The sequence below is a fragment of the Zophobas morio genome, unplaced genomic scaffold (genome assembly GCF_036711695.1).
Source record: "Zophobas morio isolate AGI-343-1 ecotype UQ-CSIRO unplaced genomic scaffold, CSIRO_AGI_Zmor_V1 ptg000044l, whole genome shotgun sequence".
Classification (NCBI taxonomy): domain Eukaryota; kingdom Metazoa; phylum Arthropoda; class Insecta; order Coleoptera; family Tenebrionidae; genus Zophobas; species Zophobas morio.
This window is the reverse complement of record NW_026972149.1, coordinates 6,678,663-6,694,327: the sequence shown is the minus strand read 5'-3', so window position 1 is coordinate 6,694,327 and position 15,665 is coordinate 6,678,663. Positions and strand designations below refer to the sequence as shown.

Below are 15,665 nucleotides of genomic sequence, written 5' to 3'. Positions count from 1 at the left end.
GAAAAACTGTAAAATTCCAAAACTAAAACATTGGAAAATTTAGAAATCCAAAACTAAAAAATTAAGACATGGAAAAGTCGAAAAATTGAAGTCAAAAACTAGTAAAATTGAAAAAATCTACAATTTAAAAATCGGATATTTCAAATTGTAGAAATTGTATTACTGAAAAACTGAAAAATGGGTGAAAGATTGAAGAATCGAAAAGGTGAAAAAACCCAAAACTAAAATATCGAAAAATTGAGAGGTTGAAAAATATAAATAAAAACAGAAATCGAAACATCAAAAAATCTAAAATTTAAAAAATCGAAAAAATAAAAAATTGGGAAATCCAAAAATACAAAAATTGAAGAATAAAACATGTATTGCCAAATTCCAAGACTAAAATATTGAAAAACATGAAAAAGTGAAGAACGCAAAAATTGTAAAAACCTTAAACTGAACCATTGAAAAATTGAGAAATTGGAAAACTGAAAAATAGAGAAATCCAGTAGTTGAAAAATCGATAAATCAAAAATCGGAACATTGAAAAGTTGGGAAATCGAGAAATGGGAAAATCAAAAATCAATGAAAAAGGAAACTGAGAAATCAAAAAATTGAAAAACCGAAAAGCGAATTCCGTAAAGTCGAGAAATCGAAATAAAAAAAGTCGAGAAATCAAAATATCGGATGATCGAAACATCAAAAAATTATAAAATCAAAACATCAAAAAATCTAAAATATAAAAATCGAAAAATGAAAATATCGAAAAATTGAAAAATTCCCAAAATGGAAATCTTGAAAAATTGAGAAATAGTAAAAATGAAAAATCAAAAAATTTTTAAAATCGAAAACGGATATGTCGAGAAATCGAAAAATTGAAATATTAAAAATATTTAAATCGGCAAATGTGAATATCAAAAAATGGTAAAATCAAAAAATTGAATCGAAATGTAAAATTTTAAAAGATGAAAAACTAAAAGAATCAAAAAAACTAGAAATCAAAAAATTGAAAAATCTAAAATTTTAAAAATTGAAAAATTGAAAAATCGAGAATTTGGAAAATTGAAAAATCGAAAAGTCGAAAAAGCGGGAAATCAAAAAATTGAAATTGAAAAATTGAAACATCAAAAATTGAAAAATCCAAAATTTAAAAATTGAAACTTCAAAATTCGAAAAAGTAAAAAATCGAGAAATTCAAATCTCGAAAAATTGAAGAATCAAAATATTGCAAAATTCCAAAATTGGAATATGGAAAAACTGAAAAATGGGAGAAAAATTGAACAATCGAACGAAATCAGAGAAGAAACCCAAAACTGAAATATTGAAAAATTGAGAAATTGAAAAATATGTGTTAAAATCGAAAAATCGAAATATCAAAAAATCTAAAATCAAAAAATTGAAAAAATAGAAAATCCAGAAATCAAATAGAGCTTTACACGAGGCGACAAATAGGTACAACAAATTAAATCAATAAACTATTAAAACAACATTTAAAGCTGATAACCAACGAGAAAAATGCTTTTCGAAAAATCTAAAAGAATATCCAAAATTGAGAAATAAAAAAAATTGAAAAATAGAAAAGCCGAAAAATCGAAATCCGAGAAATCGAGAAATCGAAAGAGCGAGCAATCGAAACATCAAAAAATTAAAAAATCTAAAAAATTTTAAAAAATCAAAAAATAAAAATATCGAAAAATTGAAACATTCCCAAAACTGAAATGTTGGACAATTGAGAATTTGAAAACTTGAAAATTCGAGAAATAGCAAAATAATAAAAATTTTCAAATTGGAAAACGGAGATGCCGAGAAATCCGAAAAGTTGAGAGATTGAAAGATCAATCGAAACGTCAAAAAATCAAAAAATGTAAAATTTAAAAAATGAAAAAATGAAAATACCCCAAAATTAAACAATCCAGAAATTGGAAGATTCTCAAAATTGAAAAGTTGAACAATTGCAAAATCGAACATTTGAAAAATCGAGAAATAGTAAAATCAAAATTTGAAAAATTTTAAAATTCGAAAAATCGAAATATTGAAATACATATTAAATAAGTTTAAGTTGGGAAATCGAAACAACAAAAAATGGTAAAATCGAAAAACGGAGAAATCTAAAAAAAAAAAAAATCAATTTAAAAAATTGAAAAGCTAAAAAAACCAAAAAAACTAGAAATCAATAAATCGAAAAAATTCAATGATCGAGAAATCGAGAAGTCAAGAAGTCGAAACACTGAGAAAAACGGAGAAATCGAATAGTGCAAAATCAAAAAATTCCAAACTGAGACATTTTAACTCAAAAATTTCGAAAAATCAAAATTTCTAAAAAGTAACATCCAATCTAAAATTTAAAATTACAAAAAAAATTGAAAAATCGAGAAATCGAAATAGAATTTAAAAATAGGAAAATAAAAGTATCGGAAAATTGAGAAATCCAAAAATAAAAAAAAATGAGAAATCGAAAATTTGAAAAATTGTGAAACTGAAGAATCGACAAATTGAACAATCCTCAAACTGAAATATCGAAAGATTGAACAGTTGAAAAAATCGAGAAAAATTGTCTTTTTTTCCCAAAAATTGCGATCTTTATTATATGATTCAACACGGATTCATAAATCACAAGTTCAGAATTGTGTTACCTTTTAACATTTAAATAACATTTATACCTCAAAATTGTAAAATGACATCATCAATTTCTCGGGGGCATGAACAATTTTAAAGTGAAAAATGTTTTACACAGTTTTAATTTTTTTTTCCAAAAATCTGGATGCCTAGGGTAAAAACTCGACATGAATTTATAAACCATTTATAAACCACAAGTGGTGGAGTACGTGATTTTATAAAATTTAAATAAATTTTGTAATAATTTATAATAATAATGATAATAATCTTTATTTGCCTTTCACTACTGTAAATTTTTTATTAAAATTTTGATCAGTGTTTTACCATCTAGATGATATTGCCAATATGCGTAAAAATTTGACAACTGTTTCCGATATTATGTATCTGACAAATAAAAATCGACACAGACCACAGACAGACAGACAGACAGATGAGGTCATCTTTACTTAATAGATTGGTAGAAATTTATGTAAGAAGAAATTTAGTCTCCGTGGAATTTCCACCGTAATGTGTGATCATGATTCAAAGAAATATTGACCCCACTAGAGAGTTAATGACGTCACCTCAAAGAATTATTAAATTGTAAAAACGCCCGGTATTTGTGTTAGAGGTCAAAATGTACACATATTGCAAAGCTGTAAAACGTACACATTTTCCCAACCTGTTCATTTTTAGACCTTTTAACATAAAACGATAAATTAAATTTTAAATTGGTGTTCGAGTAGCTTTCCTAGATCGTTTTAAAGTAAACTAGGCAGGTGAAAGAAGCAGTTCATGTTCCCGTGGTTGAAAAAAGTGCCCTCATAACCGCGTGTTGATTGCAATGTCCACATTAATTTTTTCGGCGTACAATGAATCAATAAGGTAAAACTCTCCGGAACAGACAGAAATCGAGAAAGTGGTACATATGCATATGCGGGTTAACTCAGTATCCTACAAACCATTCAGTAAACGGTACATTAAAGATTTACTTGCCACAACAAACTGTGAAAATGAAGTCTTTTGTCCTCTTGTGTCTAATTGTGTTAACTAACGAGCAATTATGTGCAGCAGCAAAAGGTAAATAGTTTTCAATCGATCCGGTACCCCGAGAATAACGATTTTGTCCATTGTTTCCACTTTTAGACGGCAAGAACAAAGTGTCAACGTCAAAGAACACGACGAGTGCATCAACTACTAATCAAGTAGTGGCCACAACGAGCAGTTCGTTACTACCAGGACTTAGATTACCTTGTTCGTGTGTTGAAGGACAATGTGGCTGTTGTACGGGAGTCTTATTAGACCAGTTTAATCAAAAGGCTTGCTTAAATGTGTCGTATGAGCCTGAGGACTTTTCTCTCACCGCCCTAATGTCTATGAATGGCCGCGTACTTTATAAGAGAACTGTTTCTGGTAATTCAAGCTTTCATATGATTTTATGTACAACGAAACTAAGTCGGTCACTAGTTCAAGTTGAGTTTAGCATCTCGCCTCATTAGCTATGCTTTAAAGAAAGTGTCCGTATTGTGGTTATTTGAATGCAGGAATTTTCCGAACGCTTACCGACAATAAAAAGCTGCTACTGACCTAGGAACGACTATAACAGTGCCCTAGATGTCACTCGAACGATACAGTAAAAAAAAATGATTCTGAGTTAGCTTTGATTACGCTGGTTTGTTGGTAATGTATTTGTAATCAAGATAAGTCGAAAGGATTGTTAATTTATCTGAAGCTTATGCGAAACATAGGATGTGTAAAATTAACGTCAAAGTTTCCGCGCAGAGCCATCCTTTTAAGAGATTTATACCTTTAAAGACGCGGTGTTGAAATTTACTGCTTCTGCAATATAGAGAAATTCAATTAAAATATCCATTTTATTTGCTATGCAAAACTGCTTGCTCCACGGCTTCCTTTGAGTTGTAATTTTTCAGTACAAAGTAAGCAAAGTTTAAATCGACTTTTTTAAACGATCTCACTACTATCTCGATAGTAAGTTCACGGGTGAATAAGAGTTATTACCCATAATGGTGTCAGTAAAGTTTCTGAAAACGATTTTTGAAATTACAGAGTTAAATTAACCGGTTCGGACATTACATTTTCGCAAAATCAACTCGTTTCGCGCTGCAGAGGTTTTTTAAATGGTGACCAGATTTCGTAGATGTTATTCTCTCTAGTAGTAAAGTAGTAAATTTTGTAAGGTAATAAATTTTTGTTTCTTGTTTAATGTCAAGAAAAGAGATTTAGGTGTGTTTCGTTCAGAAACTTCGATCGGTCTTTTTGTGTAAGTGTGGCGGAGGTGGAACTACACAAACCGGAGCAAACTATATCAAAAAACGGTTCGGGCTGTTGTTCACATATTTCTTAATTTACGGAATTGTATAAAAAAATATTAACGTGACGGAAAATTTTATTTGCACTTTTTAGAAATTTATGGCCAGGCTTTTTGCTTCCTGCGCGTACTAAGAAATATGTATTCGAGTCCATTAGACGACTGGCTACCTTTGTGTTTTCTCGACGGTTCATGAACCCGAGAGTACAAAAAATAGGTCTCCCGGTTCCGTCTGTCTGTCTGTCCGGATTTTTATAAGACAAATAATCTCCGAAACTATTACACCGACTACTGTCAAGTTTTATATGTGTATTAGGAATATCGTGAAAAATCCTAACCAAAATTTGGCTAATCGCCACTAATAACAGGGTGATGTTACTTGCAAAACTTACTAAATAAACATTACTTCAATTTTATAAAAATAATTCACCTCCACTTGTAGTTCATGAATCCGTGCTGAGTTTTTACCGTAGACATCCAGGGACAAAAAATCAAAATTAAATTTTTAAACTGCAAAATTGGATGCCCTGAAATATTGCATCGTTTTAAGGTTAATAAATCGTTAATCAAAATTTTTACTTTTAATTTAAAAAATATAACTAATCTTAATATTGTTCAATATTATCTTAGCAAGTACTAGCCCCGCCCACCCGCCCTTTATTTTCTTAGAGGGTATGTAACTTGCCAAAATCAGTGTTTTCTTAACAACTACTAACCCCGCCCACCCACCCACGTTCTTCTCATTCTAAGGACTAATTTTATTTCTGTTCAGTATGGGATCCACTTTCTATCAGATCAGATAAAATGAATCACTGAAATGGAAGCGGGCTGTAATTTTTTTGTTATGCTATATAGCACAAGATTTATTTCTTATTTTAGAAAAAAAATGAGAGAACGGGTGGGTGGGTGGGGCTAAGTTTAACTTTTTCCTGCAGAGTCCTTGATAAGCAAGCAATAGCCCCGCCCATCCACCCCCTCATTTTAGTAACTACTCTTAATATTGTTCAGTGTTGTCTTAGCAAGTACTAGCCCCGCCCACCCGCCCTCTGTTTTCTTGGAGGATATGTTATTTGCCAAAATCCATCTTTTCTTAGCAAGTACTAAGCCCCGCCCACCCACCCACGTTCTTCTTATTCTAAGGACTAATTTTATTTCTGTTCAGTATGGGGTCCACTTCTATCAGACCAGATAAAATGAATCACTGAAATGGAGGCGGGGTGTAATTTTGTTGTTATGCTATTTAGCACAAGATTTATTTCTTATTTTAGAACAAGAAATGAGAGGACGGGTTGGCGGGCGGGGTTAAGTTTATCTTTTTCCTGCAGAGGCTTTGATAAGCAACCAATATCCCCGCCCATCCGCCCTCTATTTTCTTAGAGGGTACGTCATTTGCCAAAATCAGTATTTTCTTAGCAATTACTAACCCCGCCCACCCACCCACGTTCTGCTTAATCTAAGGACTAATAATATTTTTGTTCAGTATGGGATCCACTTTCTATCAGACCAGATAAAGCGAATGACTGAAATGGAGGCGGGGTAGGTGGGCGGGGCTAATTATATCTTCTTCTGTAAAATTTAGGGGCTCTTGAAGACGAAAAAAAAGCTAATTGTAATTTTTTTGTTACATTTTTTACCACAAGATTTATTTCTTATTTTAGAAGAAAAAAATGAGAGAACGGGTGGGTGGGCGGGGCAAACTTCAATTTTTTCCTGTTGAGTCTCTGATAGGCAAGCAATAGCCCCGCTCATCCACTCCTTCTTTATTTTAGTGACCACTCTTAGTATTGTTCAATGTTTTATTTGCAAGTACTAGCCCCGCCCACCCACTCTCTACTTTATTAGAGGGTACGTCATTTGCCAAAATCAGTCTTTTCTTAGCAAGTACTAACCCCGCCCACCCACCCACGTTCTGTTTAATCTAAAGACTAATAGTATTTCTGTTCAGTATGGGATTCACTTTCTATCAGACCAGATAAAGTGAATGACTGAAATGGAGGCGGAGTAGGTGGGCGGGGTTAATTATATCTTCTTCTGTAAAATTCAGGGGCTGTTGAAGACGAAAAAAAAGCTAATTGTAATTTTTTTGTTACATTTTTTACCACAAGATTTATTTCTTATTTTAGAAGAAAAAATGAGAGAATGGGTGGGTGGGCGGGCAAACTTAAATTTTTCCTACTGAGTCTCTGATAGGCAAGCAACAGCCCCGCTCATCCATCCCTTCTTTATTTTAGTGACTACTCTTAATATTGATCAATGTTTTATTAGCAAGTACTAACCCCGCCCACCCATTATGACACAAAATTTTGCAATATAATTTTGAATCTGCAAAACCGAATGAACTCTTGCCGATGGTTTACAGTTATGACAACCATGATAAATTTTTAGTCAAAATGTATTTACTTATCCCCTCCAAAAAAATGATGACGTCACTTCAAAAGTTTGCCGAATAAATCCTATCTAAATTGGACAAAATATGTTGAGTGATTTATAATTCCATTCATATTTTCTTGTTTTACATATAGAGAATGACTCAAAAAAATAATGAATGCGTGAATTTATTTTTACGAATTAATGAGGAACTACAAAACCGAATGTTTTGAAATCTTGGAGATGTTTTAAAGTTATCATAAACATGGTAAATTTTTGATCAAAATGTATTTGCTCATCCCCCCTAACAAATTGATGACGTCACCCCAAAATTTTGCTCTGTACTTGTGATTTATCATTTCATTCATATTTTTTAGTAACTACTCTTAATATTGTTCAATTTTATCTTCGCAAGTACTAGCCCCCCCACGCCCCCTCTGTTTTCTTAGAGGGTACGTCATTTGCCAAAATCAGTCTTCTTCTAACAAGTACTAACCCCGCCCACCCACCCAAGTTCTTCTTGTTCTAAGGATTCACTTTATTTCTGTTCAGTATGGAATCCACTTTTTGAATCACTGAATTGGAGGCGGGGTGGGTGGGCGGGGTTAATTATATATTCTTCTGTAAAAAGGGAGTGAGGCTGTTAAAGAAGAGGAAAAGAGGGCTAACCATAATTTTTTCTTATACTCTTTATTACGAGATTTATTTTTTATTTTAGAAGAAAAAATGGGAGAACGGGTGGGTGGGCGGGGCAAACTTTAACTATTTCCTGCTGAGTCTTTGATATGCAACCCTAGCCCCGCCCATCCACTCCCTCTTTATTTTAGTAACTACTCTTAATGTCGTTGAATGTTATCCTAGCAAGTACTAGCCCCGCCCACCCACCCTCTCTTCTCTTAGGGGGTATGTTATTTTCCAAAATCAGTCTTTTCTTAGCAAGTACTAACCCCGCCCACCCACCCATGTTTTTTTTATTCTAAGGACTAATTTTATTTCTGTTCAGCATGTAATCAAGTTTCTATCAGACCAGATAAAACGAATCACCGAAATGGAGGCGGGGTGGGTGGGTGCGGTTAATTATATGTTCTTCTGTAGAATGAGAATTAAAGAAGAAAAAAAAGTCTAACCGTCATTTTTTGGTTATGGTATTTACCACAAGATTTATTTCTTATTTTAGAAGAAAAAAAAATTGTGCGTCGACTTAGGGACGCACGAATGGAGTTTTAACTCTGCGTTGTCAATTTATATAAATTAAACACGTATACGCTGTGAAGTCATTGATTTTCTCTTAAAAAATAATAAAAACCAAAAATATGTTGCATTTGTATTTTTTGACAAAATGATGATTAATGAATGGATTAATTATAGTATATATCCATGTATTGTCAATTGTTGTTTATTATAAAATATACTTTATTATTTATTTATCATATAGAAAAATCAAATTATTATAATAATATTGTATAAAATATAGCGCGGCGTTACATGCCTATGTTCAGACTCAGTTCAGACCGGTGTCGGTGTCGGTGTCGAACTCAACATCCTATTCCGGTGCGCGTCGTACACATGTTCTATAATACGAAAAGAAAACCCATTTGCATTTTAATTTTAGAAATGCAATACTGTTATTTTTAGTATTACACTACACCAATTCAAGTTGATATAAGTGTCTTTGTAAATATTGATGACGTCATCACAATATTGTGTAAAGAAAAGCTCAATTCGAAACAACTTTCGACCAATTTTTTTGTTTCATGGTCCCCCAAAAAAGTGATGACGTAATTTTACAATAGTTTATGGAAAGTTATACGTTTCCGGGTGTCTGTATTGTGAAGGAAACGACAGCGTCGCTGCTGAAACCCGTCGATAAAAATTATAAGTGTACTGAGTCAATACTTAAGCCAGATGAGCAAATTTCATCTGGCTTAAGTATTTTTCTCGTTAACTAAGACGCTTTTCAGTGAATGTTCGCTATTAGAATCTAGGGGAATTGTTTCTGATCATTTAGCGGCAGATGCAGCTATTGCAGGATAAAGTTTAAACCGAACGGAAATTATATATATGTGAATTGGCGGAAATTGGCTGTTACGTGTTTTATAATAGAGAAGGGACAAAATTCGTGTTAGAGTGATTTGAAATGGTTTTCCGAGTTATCTTGTCGGGTGTTGGACTAAGTTGTTTTAGCAAAAGTGACGCATCAATTTGACTGAGATTAAGTGTTTGGAATTTTAAAACGGGATTTTTTTATGGCAGGTTAAAATCCTTCTAATGGAGCCCTTTGTGCCCTATAGTAAATAGTATTAATGGCGTAAAAGCAGAAGATTTTTGAATAATAATTAAATCGTTTTATTATTCATCGCTATAGATTAAAAAGTCGGGTAAGTTTAGAAATTCCCGAGTACTTTAGATAATACTTTTATTCATTTTGTATACTTGAAATATGCTTGAAACTTTACACACATTTTAAGATAGAGTATCTTGTTTCGTTGACGTGAAAAATTTATGAGTACTAAACCAATTCATAAAAGCTTATAAAATTACGGAGGGCAAAGATTTTCCGACTGATTTGTCTTTGGTAGAGCGAAACGATAACGTTTGCAAAAGTACAGGAGAACAAACATACATGATAGAACGTAAATTCAGCTCCGAAAATATTTAAATTGACGCAATATTTAACTTTCGATTAAAATCTTATTTGAGTAGAAATATTGAAGTGACAGCTTAATTAAATTCCGTTAGGGTTAATTTTTTCCCCCTCGTAAAAAGTAAAGTTTTACAAAGTGACAACTGTTTTTGAGTTAACTTCTACAACTCCATTACGCCTTTCGTCGATTGGGGCGATTAGAAATGATTTTTTCGCTGTTTTCGAACCTCAAATTTCGTTAGGTCTCGACCGAAATGGAAAACAACGCGACTTGTAAACAAGCCGTATTTCGCCATTTGCTCTCCCGGAGCGAAAAACCATCTCGTTCTTTGTTTATAGAAAATAATTTCGGCTGAAATTTCAGGTAAAAACCCTCCACCGATGTGTTTCCGCCTCCCACGTCTGCAGTTCATTCGCTTGTGCGTGCAGTTCTCTAATATCTACTTCGCAAGTCGTAACGTTCACTTGTGTATCGACATGGAGGCGAACTGGGAGGACCTGACGCTGGTGGAATGGTCATTTGACTGCGTCCGCATGGGAGCGGCCGGCGTGGCGGTGGTGGGACCGGAAGACGGGGGCGGCCTTCCTGCGAATCCCGTGGATGTCGTCGATCAAACTGACGAAGATTACGACGACAGCGCTCGAAACGTGCCTCTAAACCGACACAAAGATACAATGAAACTCACGCACTCGAACACACTCGTTTTTGACGAAAGTCTAAGACGTGCTGATCGCCGGAACTTCGATAAAGCTCTAATTAAAATAAAAAAGTTGCACAACGGAAACGTCCTGCTCGCTTACGGACCAGAATGACGGACGGTTTCCTGTTTTAGCGATTTTACCAATTATCCAGTTTCCACGCGGGTTTACACTGTCTACAAAAATTAAATGGCGAATCTACATTAATGATCGACCAGCCAAAAACACTATTCATTTAGTGGAAATGCCCAATTTTAATACGTGTTGATACAAACTGTCATCAACACAATTAATTCACTGGACAGCGTTATGTCATAATCGCTTTACCCACATTTTTCGCATATTTCAAAAATTAAAAAAAAAACTTTTTTAATGCGGAAATCCGAGTGTCATGTTGTACTTGTCGGCTAGGACTGGAAACGTATCACTTTAGGGTTAATAGCGTGCATGGACTTGTTTAACTTGATTACAATTGGTATATTTATGTGCTTCTTAAGTTATTTTGCTGCATTTATGATAACTTTAATAATAATAATATTATATAAAACATAATAATATTAATTGTCCTGGGAAACTGTTGGCCAATAAAGTTATTATTGTTATTATTACTATTATTTTGGACCCCCCACTTGTTATTACGAGTACCCAAACCAAGTAATGAAAATGATCTCTTCTCCGATGGTCTGGACTTCACTTGTTGGCTGAGACTGATTCGTTCCCGAAGGTGGCCTCTATTTAAACCCATACATTCCTCTGGATGGATCGCGAATCCTGCGTCGAGGTTTTTCTGGACCCCGCTTCAGACTTGATTTTATGCGAATGCCGCCCGGCTTTAATTTTTTCTCGACGTTTTATGTCTCCTACAATATAAAAAAATAGTTCTTCCGTTTTCGTTTATTTTTTTGTTTGACTTGTTTTTACAAGTATATAAAATTTGGATTTGGGCACCGGTGCTCTGGTGTACGAGGGCTACTGGCATCTCTGGAAAATTTGCGACTTCCAGATGCTCGAATCCCCCGCTACCCGTGATGTCTTGTCTTTCAAATAATTGAAGTATTGTTTTTGAAGCAATTTGAAATAATCTCAAAGATTCTTTGTGTCTGGTTTTTAAAGTAGTTTGAAAGAATCTCGGGAATCGCTTCTGCTTTGTTTTTGAAGTAGTTTGAAAGAATCTCAAGGACATCTTTTGTTTTATTTTTGAAGTAATTTGAATGAATCTTTAGGATTCCTTGTCTTTTAATTTTGAAGTACTTTGAAAGAATCTCGGGGATCCTTTGTCTTGTTTAAAGCAATCTGAAAAAATTCGGGAATCTTTTTGTGTATTGTTTTTGAAGTAATTTATCAGAATCCTAGGCTGTCTTTTGCCTTGTTCTTGAAGTAATTTGGAGGAATCTCGTGTAATTTTTGAGGCAATTTATTGGAATCTTGGGCGCTTCATGTATCTTGTTTTTGAAGTAATTTGAAGGAATCTGGAGCACTTGTTGTATCTCGGTTTTGCAGTATTTTGAAAGAATCTCCGGGATTTCTTCTGTTGTTTTTGAAGTAATTTTAGTTTGAGCAATCTCGGGGACCTCTTGTCTCTTCATTTTGAAATAATTTGAAAGAATCTATTTGAATCCAGGTTAGCCCTTTTGTTCTGTTTTTGAAGTAATTTGAAAGAATCTCGGGGATCCTTTGTCTTGTTTAAAGGAATCTGAAAAAATTCGGGAATCTTTTTGTGTATTGTTATTGAAGCAATTTATTAGAATCCTAGGCTGCATTTTGCCTTGTTTTTGAAGTGATTTGGAGGAATCTCGCCTAATTTTTGAGGCAATTTATTGGAATCTTAGGCGCTTCATAATAAATAAAAATAATAAATAATTTGAAAGAATCTATTAGAATCCAGGTTACCACTTTTGTCCTGTTTTTGAAGTAATTTGGAGAAATCTCGGGAATCTTTGAGGCAACTTATTAGAATCTCGGGCGCCCTTTGTGTCTTGTTTTTGAAGTAATTTAAAGGAACCTTGGGCACCTCTTGTGCCTTGTTTTTGAAGTATTTTGAAAGAATTTCCGGGATTTCTTGTCTTGTTTTTGAAGTAATTTGAAAGAATCTCGGGGACACCTTGTGGTTTGTTTTTGAAGTAGTTTGAAAGAATCTCGGCTACCTCTTTTGTTTTCTTTTTGAAGTGTTTTAAAAGAATCTTGGAATCTCCTTTCATATTTTTGTAGTAATCTGGAAGAATCACGGGAACTTCTTGTGTTTTGTTTTTGAAGTAGTTTGAAAGAATTTCGGAGATACTTTTCTTTTTTTTGAAGTAATCTGGAAGAATATGAGGGACCACTTGTGTGTGGTTTTTGAAATAGGTTGAAAGAATTTTGGGGACCCTTTGTGTCTGGTATTTGAAGTACTTTGAAGGTATCTCGGGTACACGTTGTGGGTTTTTCTTGAATTAATTTAAAAGAATCTCGGGTACCTCTTTTGTTTTCTTTTTGAAGTGTTTTGAAAGAATCTCAGGATCCCCTTTCATGTTTTTGAAGTAATCTGGAAGAATCACGGGAACTTCTTGTGTTTTGTTTTTGAAATAGTTTGAAAGAATTTCGGAGATACTTTTCTTCTTTTTGAAGTAATCTGGAAGAATCTCAGGGACCACTCGTGTGTGGTTTTTGAAGTAGGTTGAAAGAATTTTGGGGGCCTTTTGTGTCTGGTATTTGAAGTAGTTTGAAAGTATCTCAGAGACCTCTTTTGTTGTGTTGTTGACATGGTTTGAAAGAATCTCGGGGACCTATTTTGTTTTATTTTTGAAGTATTTTGAAAGAATCTCGGAGACCTCTTTTGTTTTCTTTTTGAAGTGTTTTAAAGAATCTTGGGATCTCCTTTCATGTTTTTGAAGTAATCTAGAAAAATCACGGGAACTTCTTGTGTTTATGTTTTTGAAGTAGTTTGAAAGAATTTCGGAGATACTTTTCTTCTCTTTGAAGTAATCTGGAAGAATCTCAGGGACCACTCGTGTGTGGTTTTTGAAGTAGGTTGAACGAATTTTGGGGGCCTTTTGTGTCTGGTATTTGAAGTAGTTTGAAAGTTTCTCAGAAACCTCTTTTGTTTTGTTGTTGACATGGTTTGAAAGAATTTCGGGGACTTCTTTTGTTTTCTTTTTGAAGTGTTTTAAAAGAATCTTGGGACCTCCTTTCATATTTTTGAAGTAATCTAGAAGAATCACGGGAACTTCTTGTGTTTATGTTTTTGAAGTAGTTTGAAAGAATTTCGGAGATACTTTTCTTCTTTTAGAAGTAATCTGGAAGAATCTCAGGGACCACTTGTGTGTGGTTGTTGAAATAGGTTGAAAGAATTTTTGGGGACACTTTGTGTCTGGTATTTGAAATACTTTGAAAGTATCTCGGGTACACCTTGAGGGTTCTTTTTGAATTAGTTTGAAAGAATCTCGGGTACCTCTTTTGTTTTCTTTTTGAAGTGTTTTGAAAGAATCTCAGGATTCCCTTTCATGTTTTTGAAGTAATCTGGAAGAATCTCGGGGACCCCTTGTGAGTTATTTTTGAAGTAGTTGGGGAATCTCGGGGATTCCTTGTCTTGTTTTTGAAGAAATCTGAAAGAATCTCGGGGACCTCTTGTCTTTTAATTTTGAAGTAATTTGAAAGAATCTATTAGAATCCAGGTCACCACCTTTGTCTTGTTTTTGAAGTAAATTGGAGGAATCTCGGAAATCTTTCTGTGCGTAATTTTTGAGGTAATTTATTAGAATCTCGGGCGCCACTTGTGTCTTGTTGTTGAAGTACATATTTTGAAAGAATCTCCGGGATTTCTTGTGTTGTTTTTGAAGTAATTTGAAAGAATCTCTGTGAGTTGTTTTTGAAGTAGTTTGAGGAATCTCGGGAATTCTTTGTCTTGTATTTGAAGTAAATTGAAAGAATTTTGTCTTATAATTTTGAAGTAATTTAAAAAGATCTATTAGAATCCAGGTCCCCCAGCTTAGTGCGAACCACACAAAGGGGGTATTTATTTGCGGTCAACTACTTTTGTGATGGTATAGTTCTTGGACTACTTTATATAAAATTTGGATTCGGGCATCGGCGCTCTAGTGTACTAGATTTGTGTACAAAATTTGTCTAATCACCCCCATCAACAATCTGATGACGTCATCTCAAAATTTTGCACAGTATATAATATCCAGGTTTTGGAAAAAAAATCATAATTGTTATATTTATTATTAATGCCACCATAATTTTGTGCGATGTTGCTCGCAGCCATCTTGACCGTCTATCTGAATCGACACCCTAGCTGAAAGGGCAAAACGATGATGTCACGGACATAAACTTTATTCGTTATTACCATAAGGTAAATTTCGCGTAACAGAGTCTATTGCATGAGATTTATTTTCCTCCCGCTTTTGTCCATCAAATCTTGCGAAAACGACAAGAAAAAATCCAAAATTTCGTACCAAGAAAAATTCAACCAACATTTAGTTGCGAAAAACCCCAAATAAAAACGTTCACGACGAGTCTGCTTGTTCATATTTCGCCAAAATTCACGCTTATAACCTAAAAATTGTCCTTTCAACAGCAATCAATTCAGGAATGTAGCCGTTTTTTTATCAAAAGAGCTCCAAATTTGAATGAGCTCTATTTAGATTCTAAGGTCACTTATTTGTTCTCGTTTCCAGTGCGGTCAAGTTTATAAAAATATTTGTATTTCAATACGGAAATTGCTTTACTTGTTTCTTTATTTTTTTGAAATAAGGATATAATTCGTTGTAAAAATCAAAGCGGGCCCTACGTTGCGTTTTTTGTTTCGGCGATGCAATTAATAACCAGGTAAACACTACAAATAAGTTCGCGATTTTGTGTCAATTTAACGTAATTCCGTCAGTATCTTTCAAGTATTAATGCTGGTGCGACTACACAATTTTCTTTCTTGCGGAAACCGCCGGTACAATAATCAAAGTCGGTAACAAAAACGCGCCTTTTCGCGCGATTAGCAGCAAAAAGTGGGCTATTCCCCATCTCGCACGTTCGCGGTATGATTTCTCTTTTTGACTAACCGCTCGAAAGTCGAATTTA

General features: G+C 33.9%; 2 protein-coding genes across 2 annotated transcripts in view; one reads left to right on the top strand and one right to left on the bottom strand.

Moving 5' to 3' along the window:
• Positions 1–3,672, bottom strand: part of LOC135141918 (uncharacterized) — a 35,089-nt gene extending 31,417 nt beyond the window's left edge. The window contains exon 1 of the mRNA XM_064073507.1: positions 3,571–3,672. The gene's annotated coding sequence lies outside the window, so the exon portion shown is untranslated. The remainder of the gene's footprint in view (positions 1–3,570) is intronic.
• Positions 3,396–10,823, top strand: LOC135141917 (uncharacterized). Its single transcript, XM_064073506.1, has 3 exons — positions 3,396–3,654; positions 3,721–3,987; positions 10,279–10,823. Exons 1-3 carry the CDS (start codon positions 3,588–3,590, stop codon positions 10,725–10,727), a joined length of 783 nt encoding a protein of 260 aa, XP_063929576.1. The 5' UTR covers positions 3,396–3,587; the 3' UTR covers positions 10,728–10,823.
• Positions 10,824–15,665: the final 4,842 nt, after the last annotated feature.

What these genes read in the sequence shown, in the direction of transcription:
- LOC135141917 (XM_064073506.1), top strand. Translation starts at nt 3,588, where the DNA reads ATGAAGTCTTTTGTCCTCTTGTGTCTAATTGTGTTAACTAACGAGCAA. An exon ending in ATTATGTGCAGCAGCAAAAG is followed by an intron (nt 3,655 to 3,720) that starts GTAAATAGTTTT and finishes TTCCACTTTTAG; the next exon opens with ACGGCAAGAACAAAGTGTCA. An exon ending in TTATAAGAGAACTGTTTCTG is followed by an intron (nt 3,988 to 10,278) that starts GTAATTCAAGCT and finishes CTGAAATTTCAG; the next exon opens with GTAAAAACCCTCCACCGATG.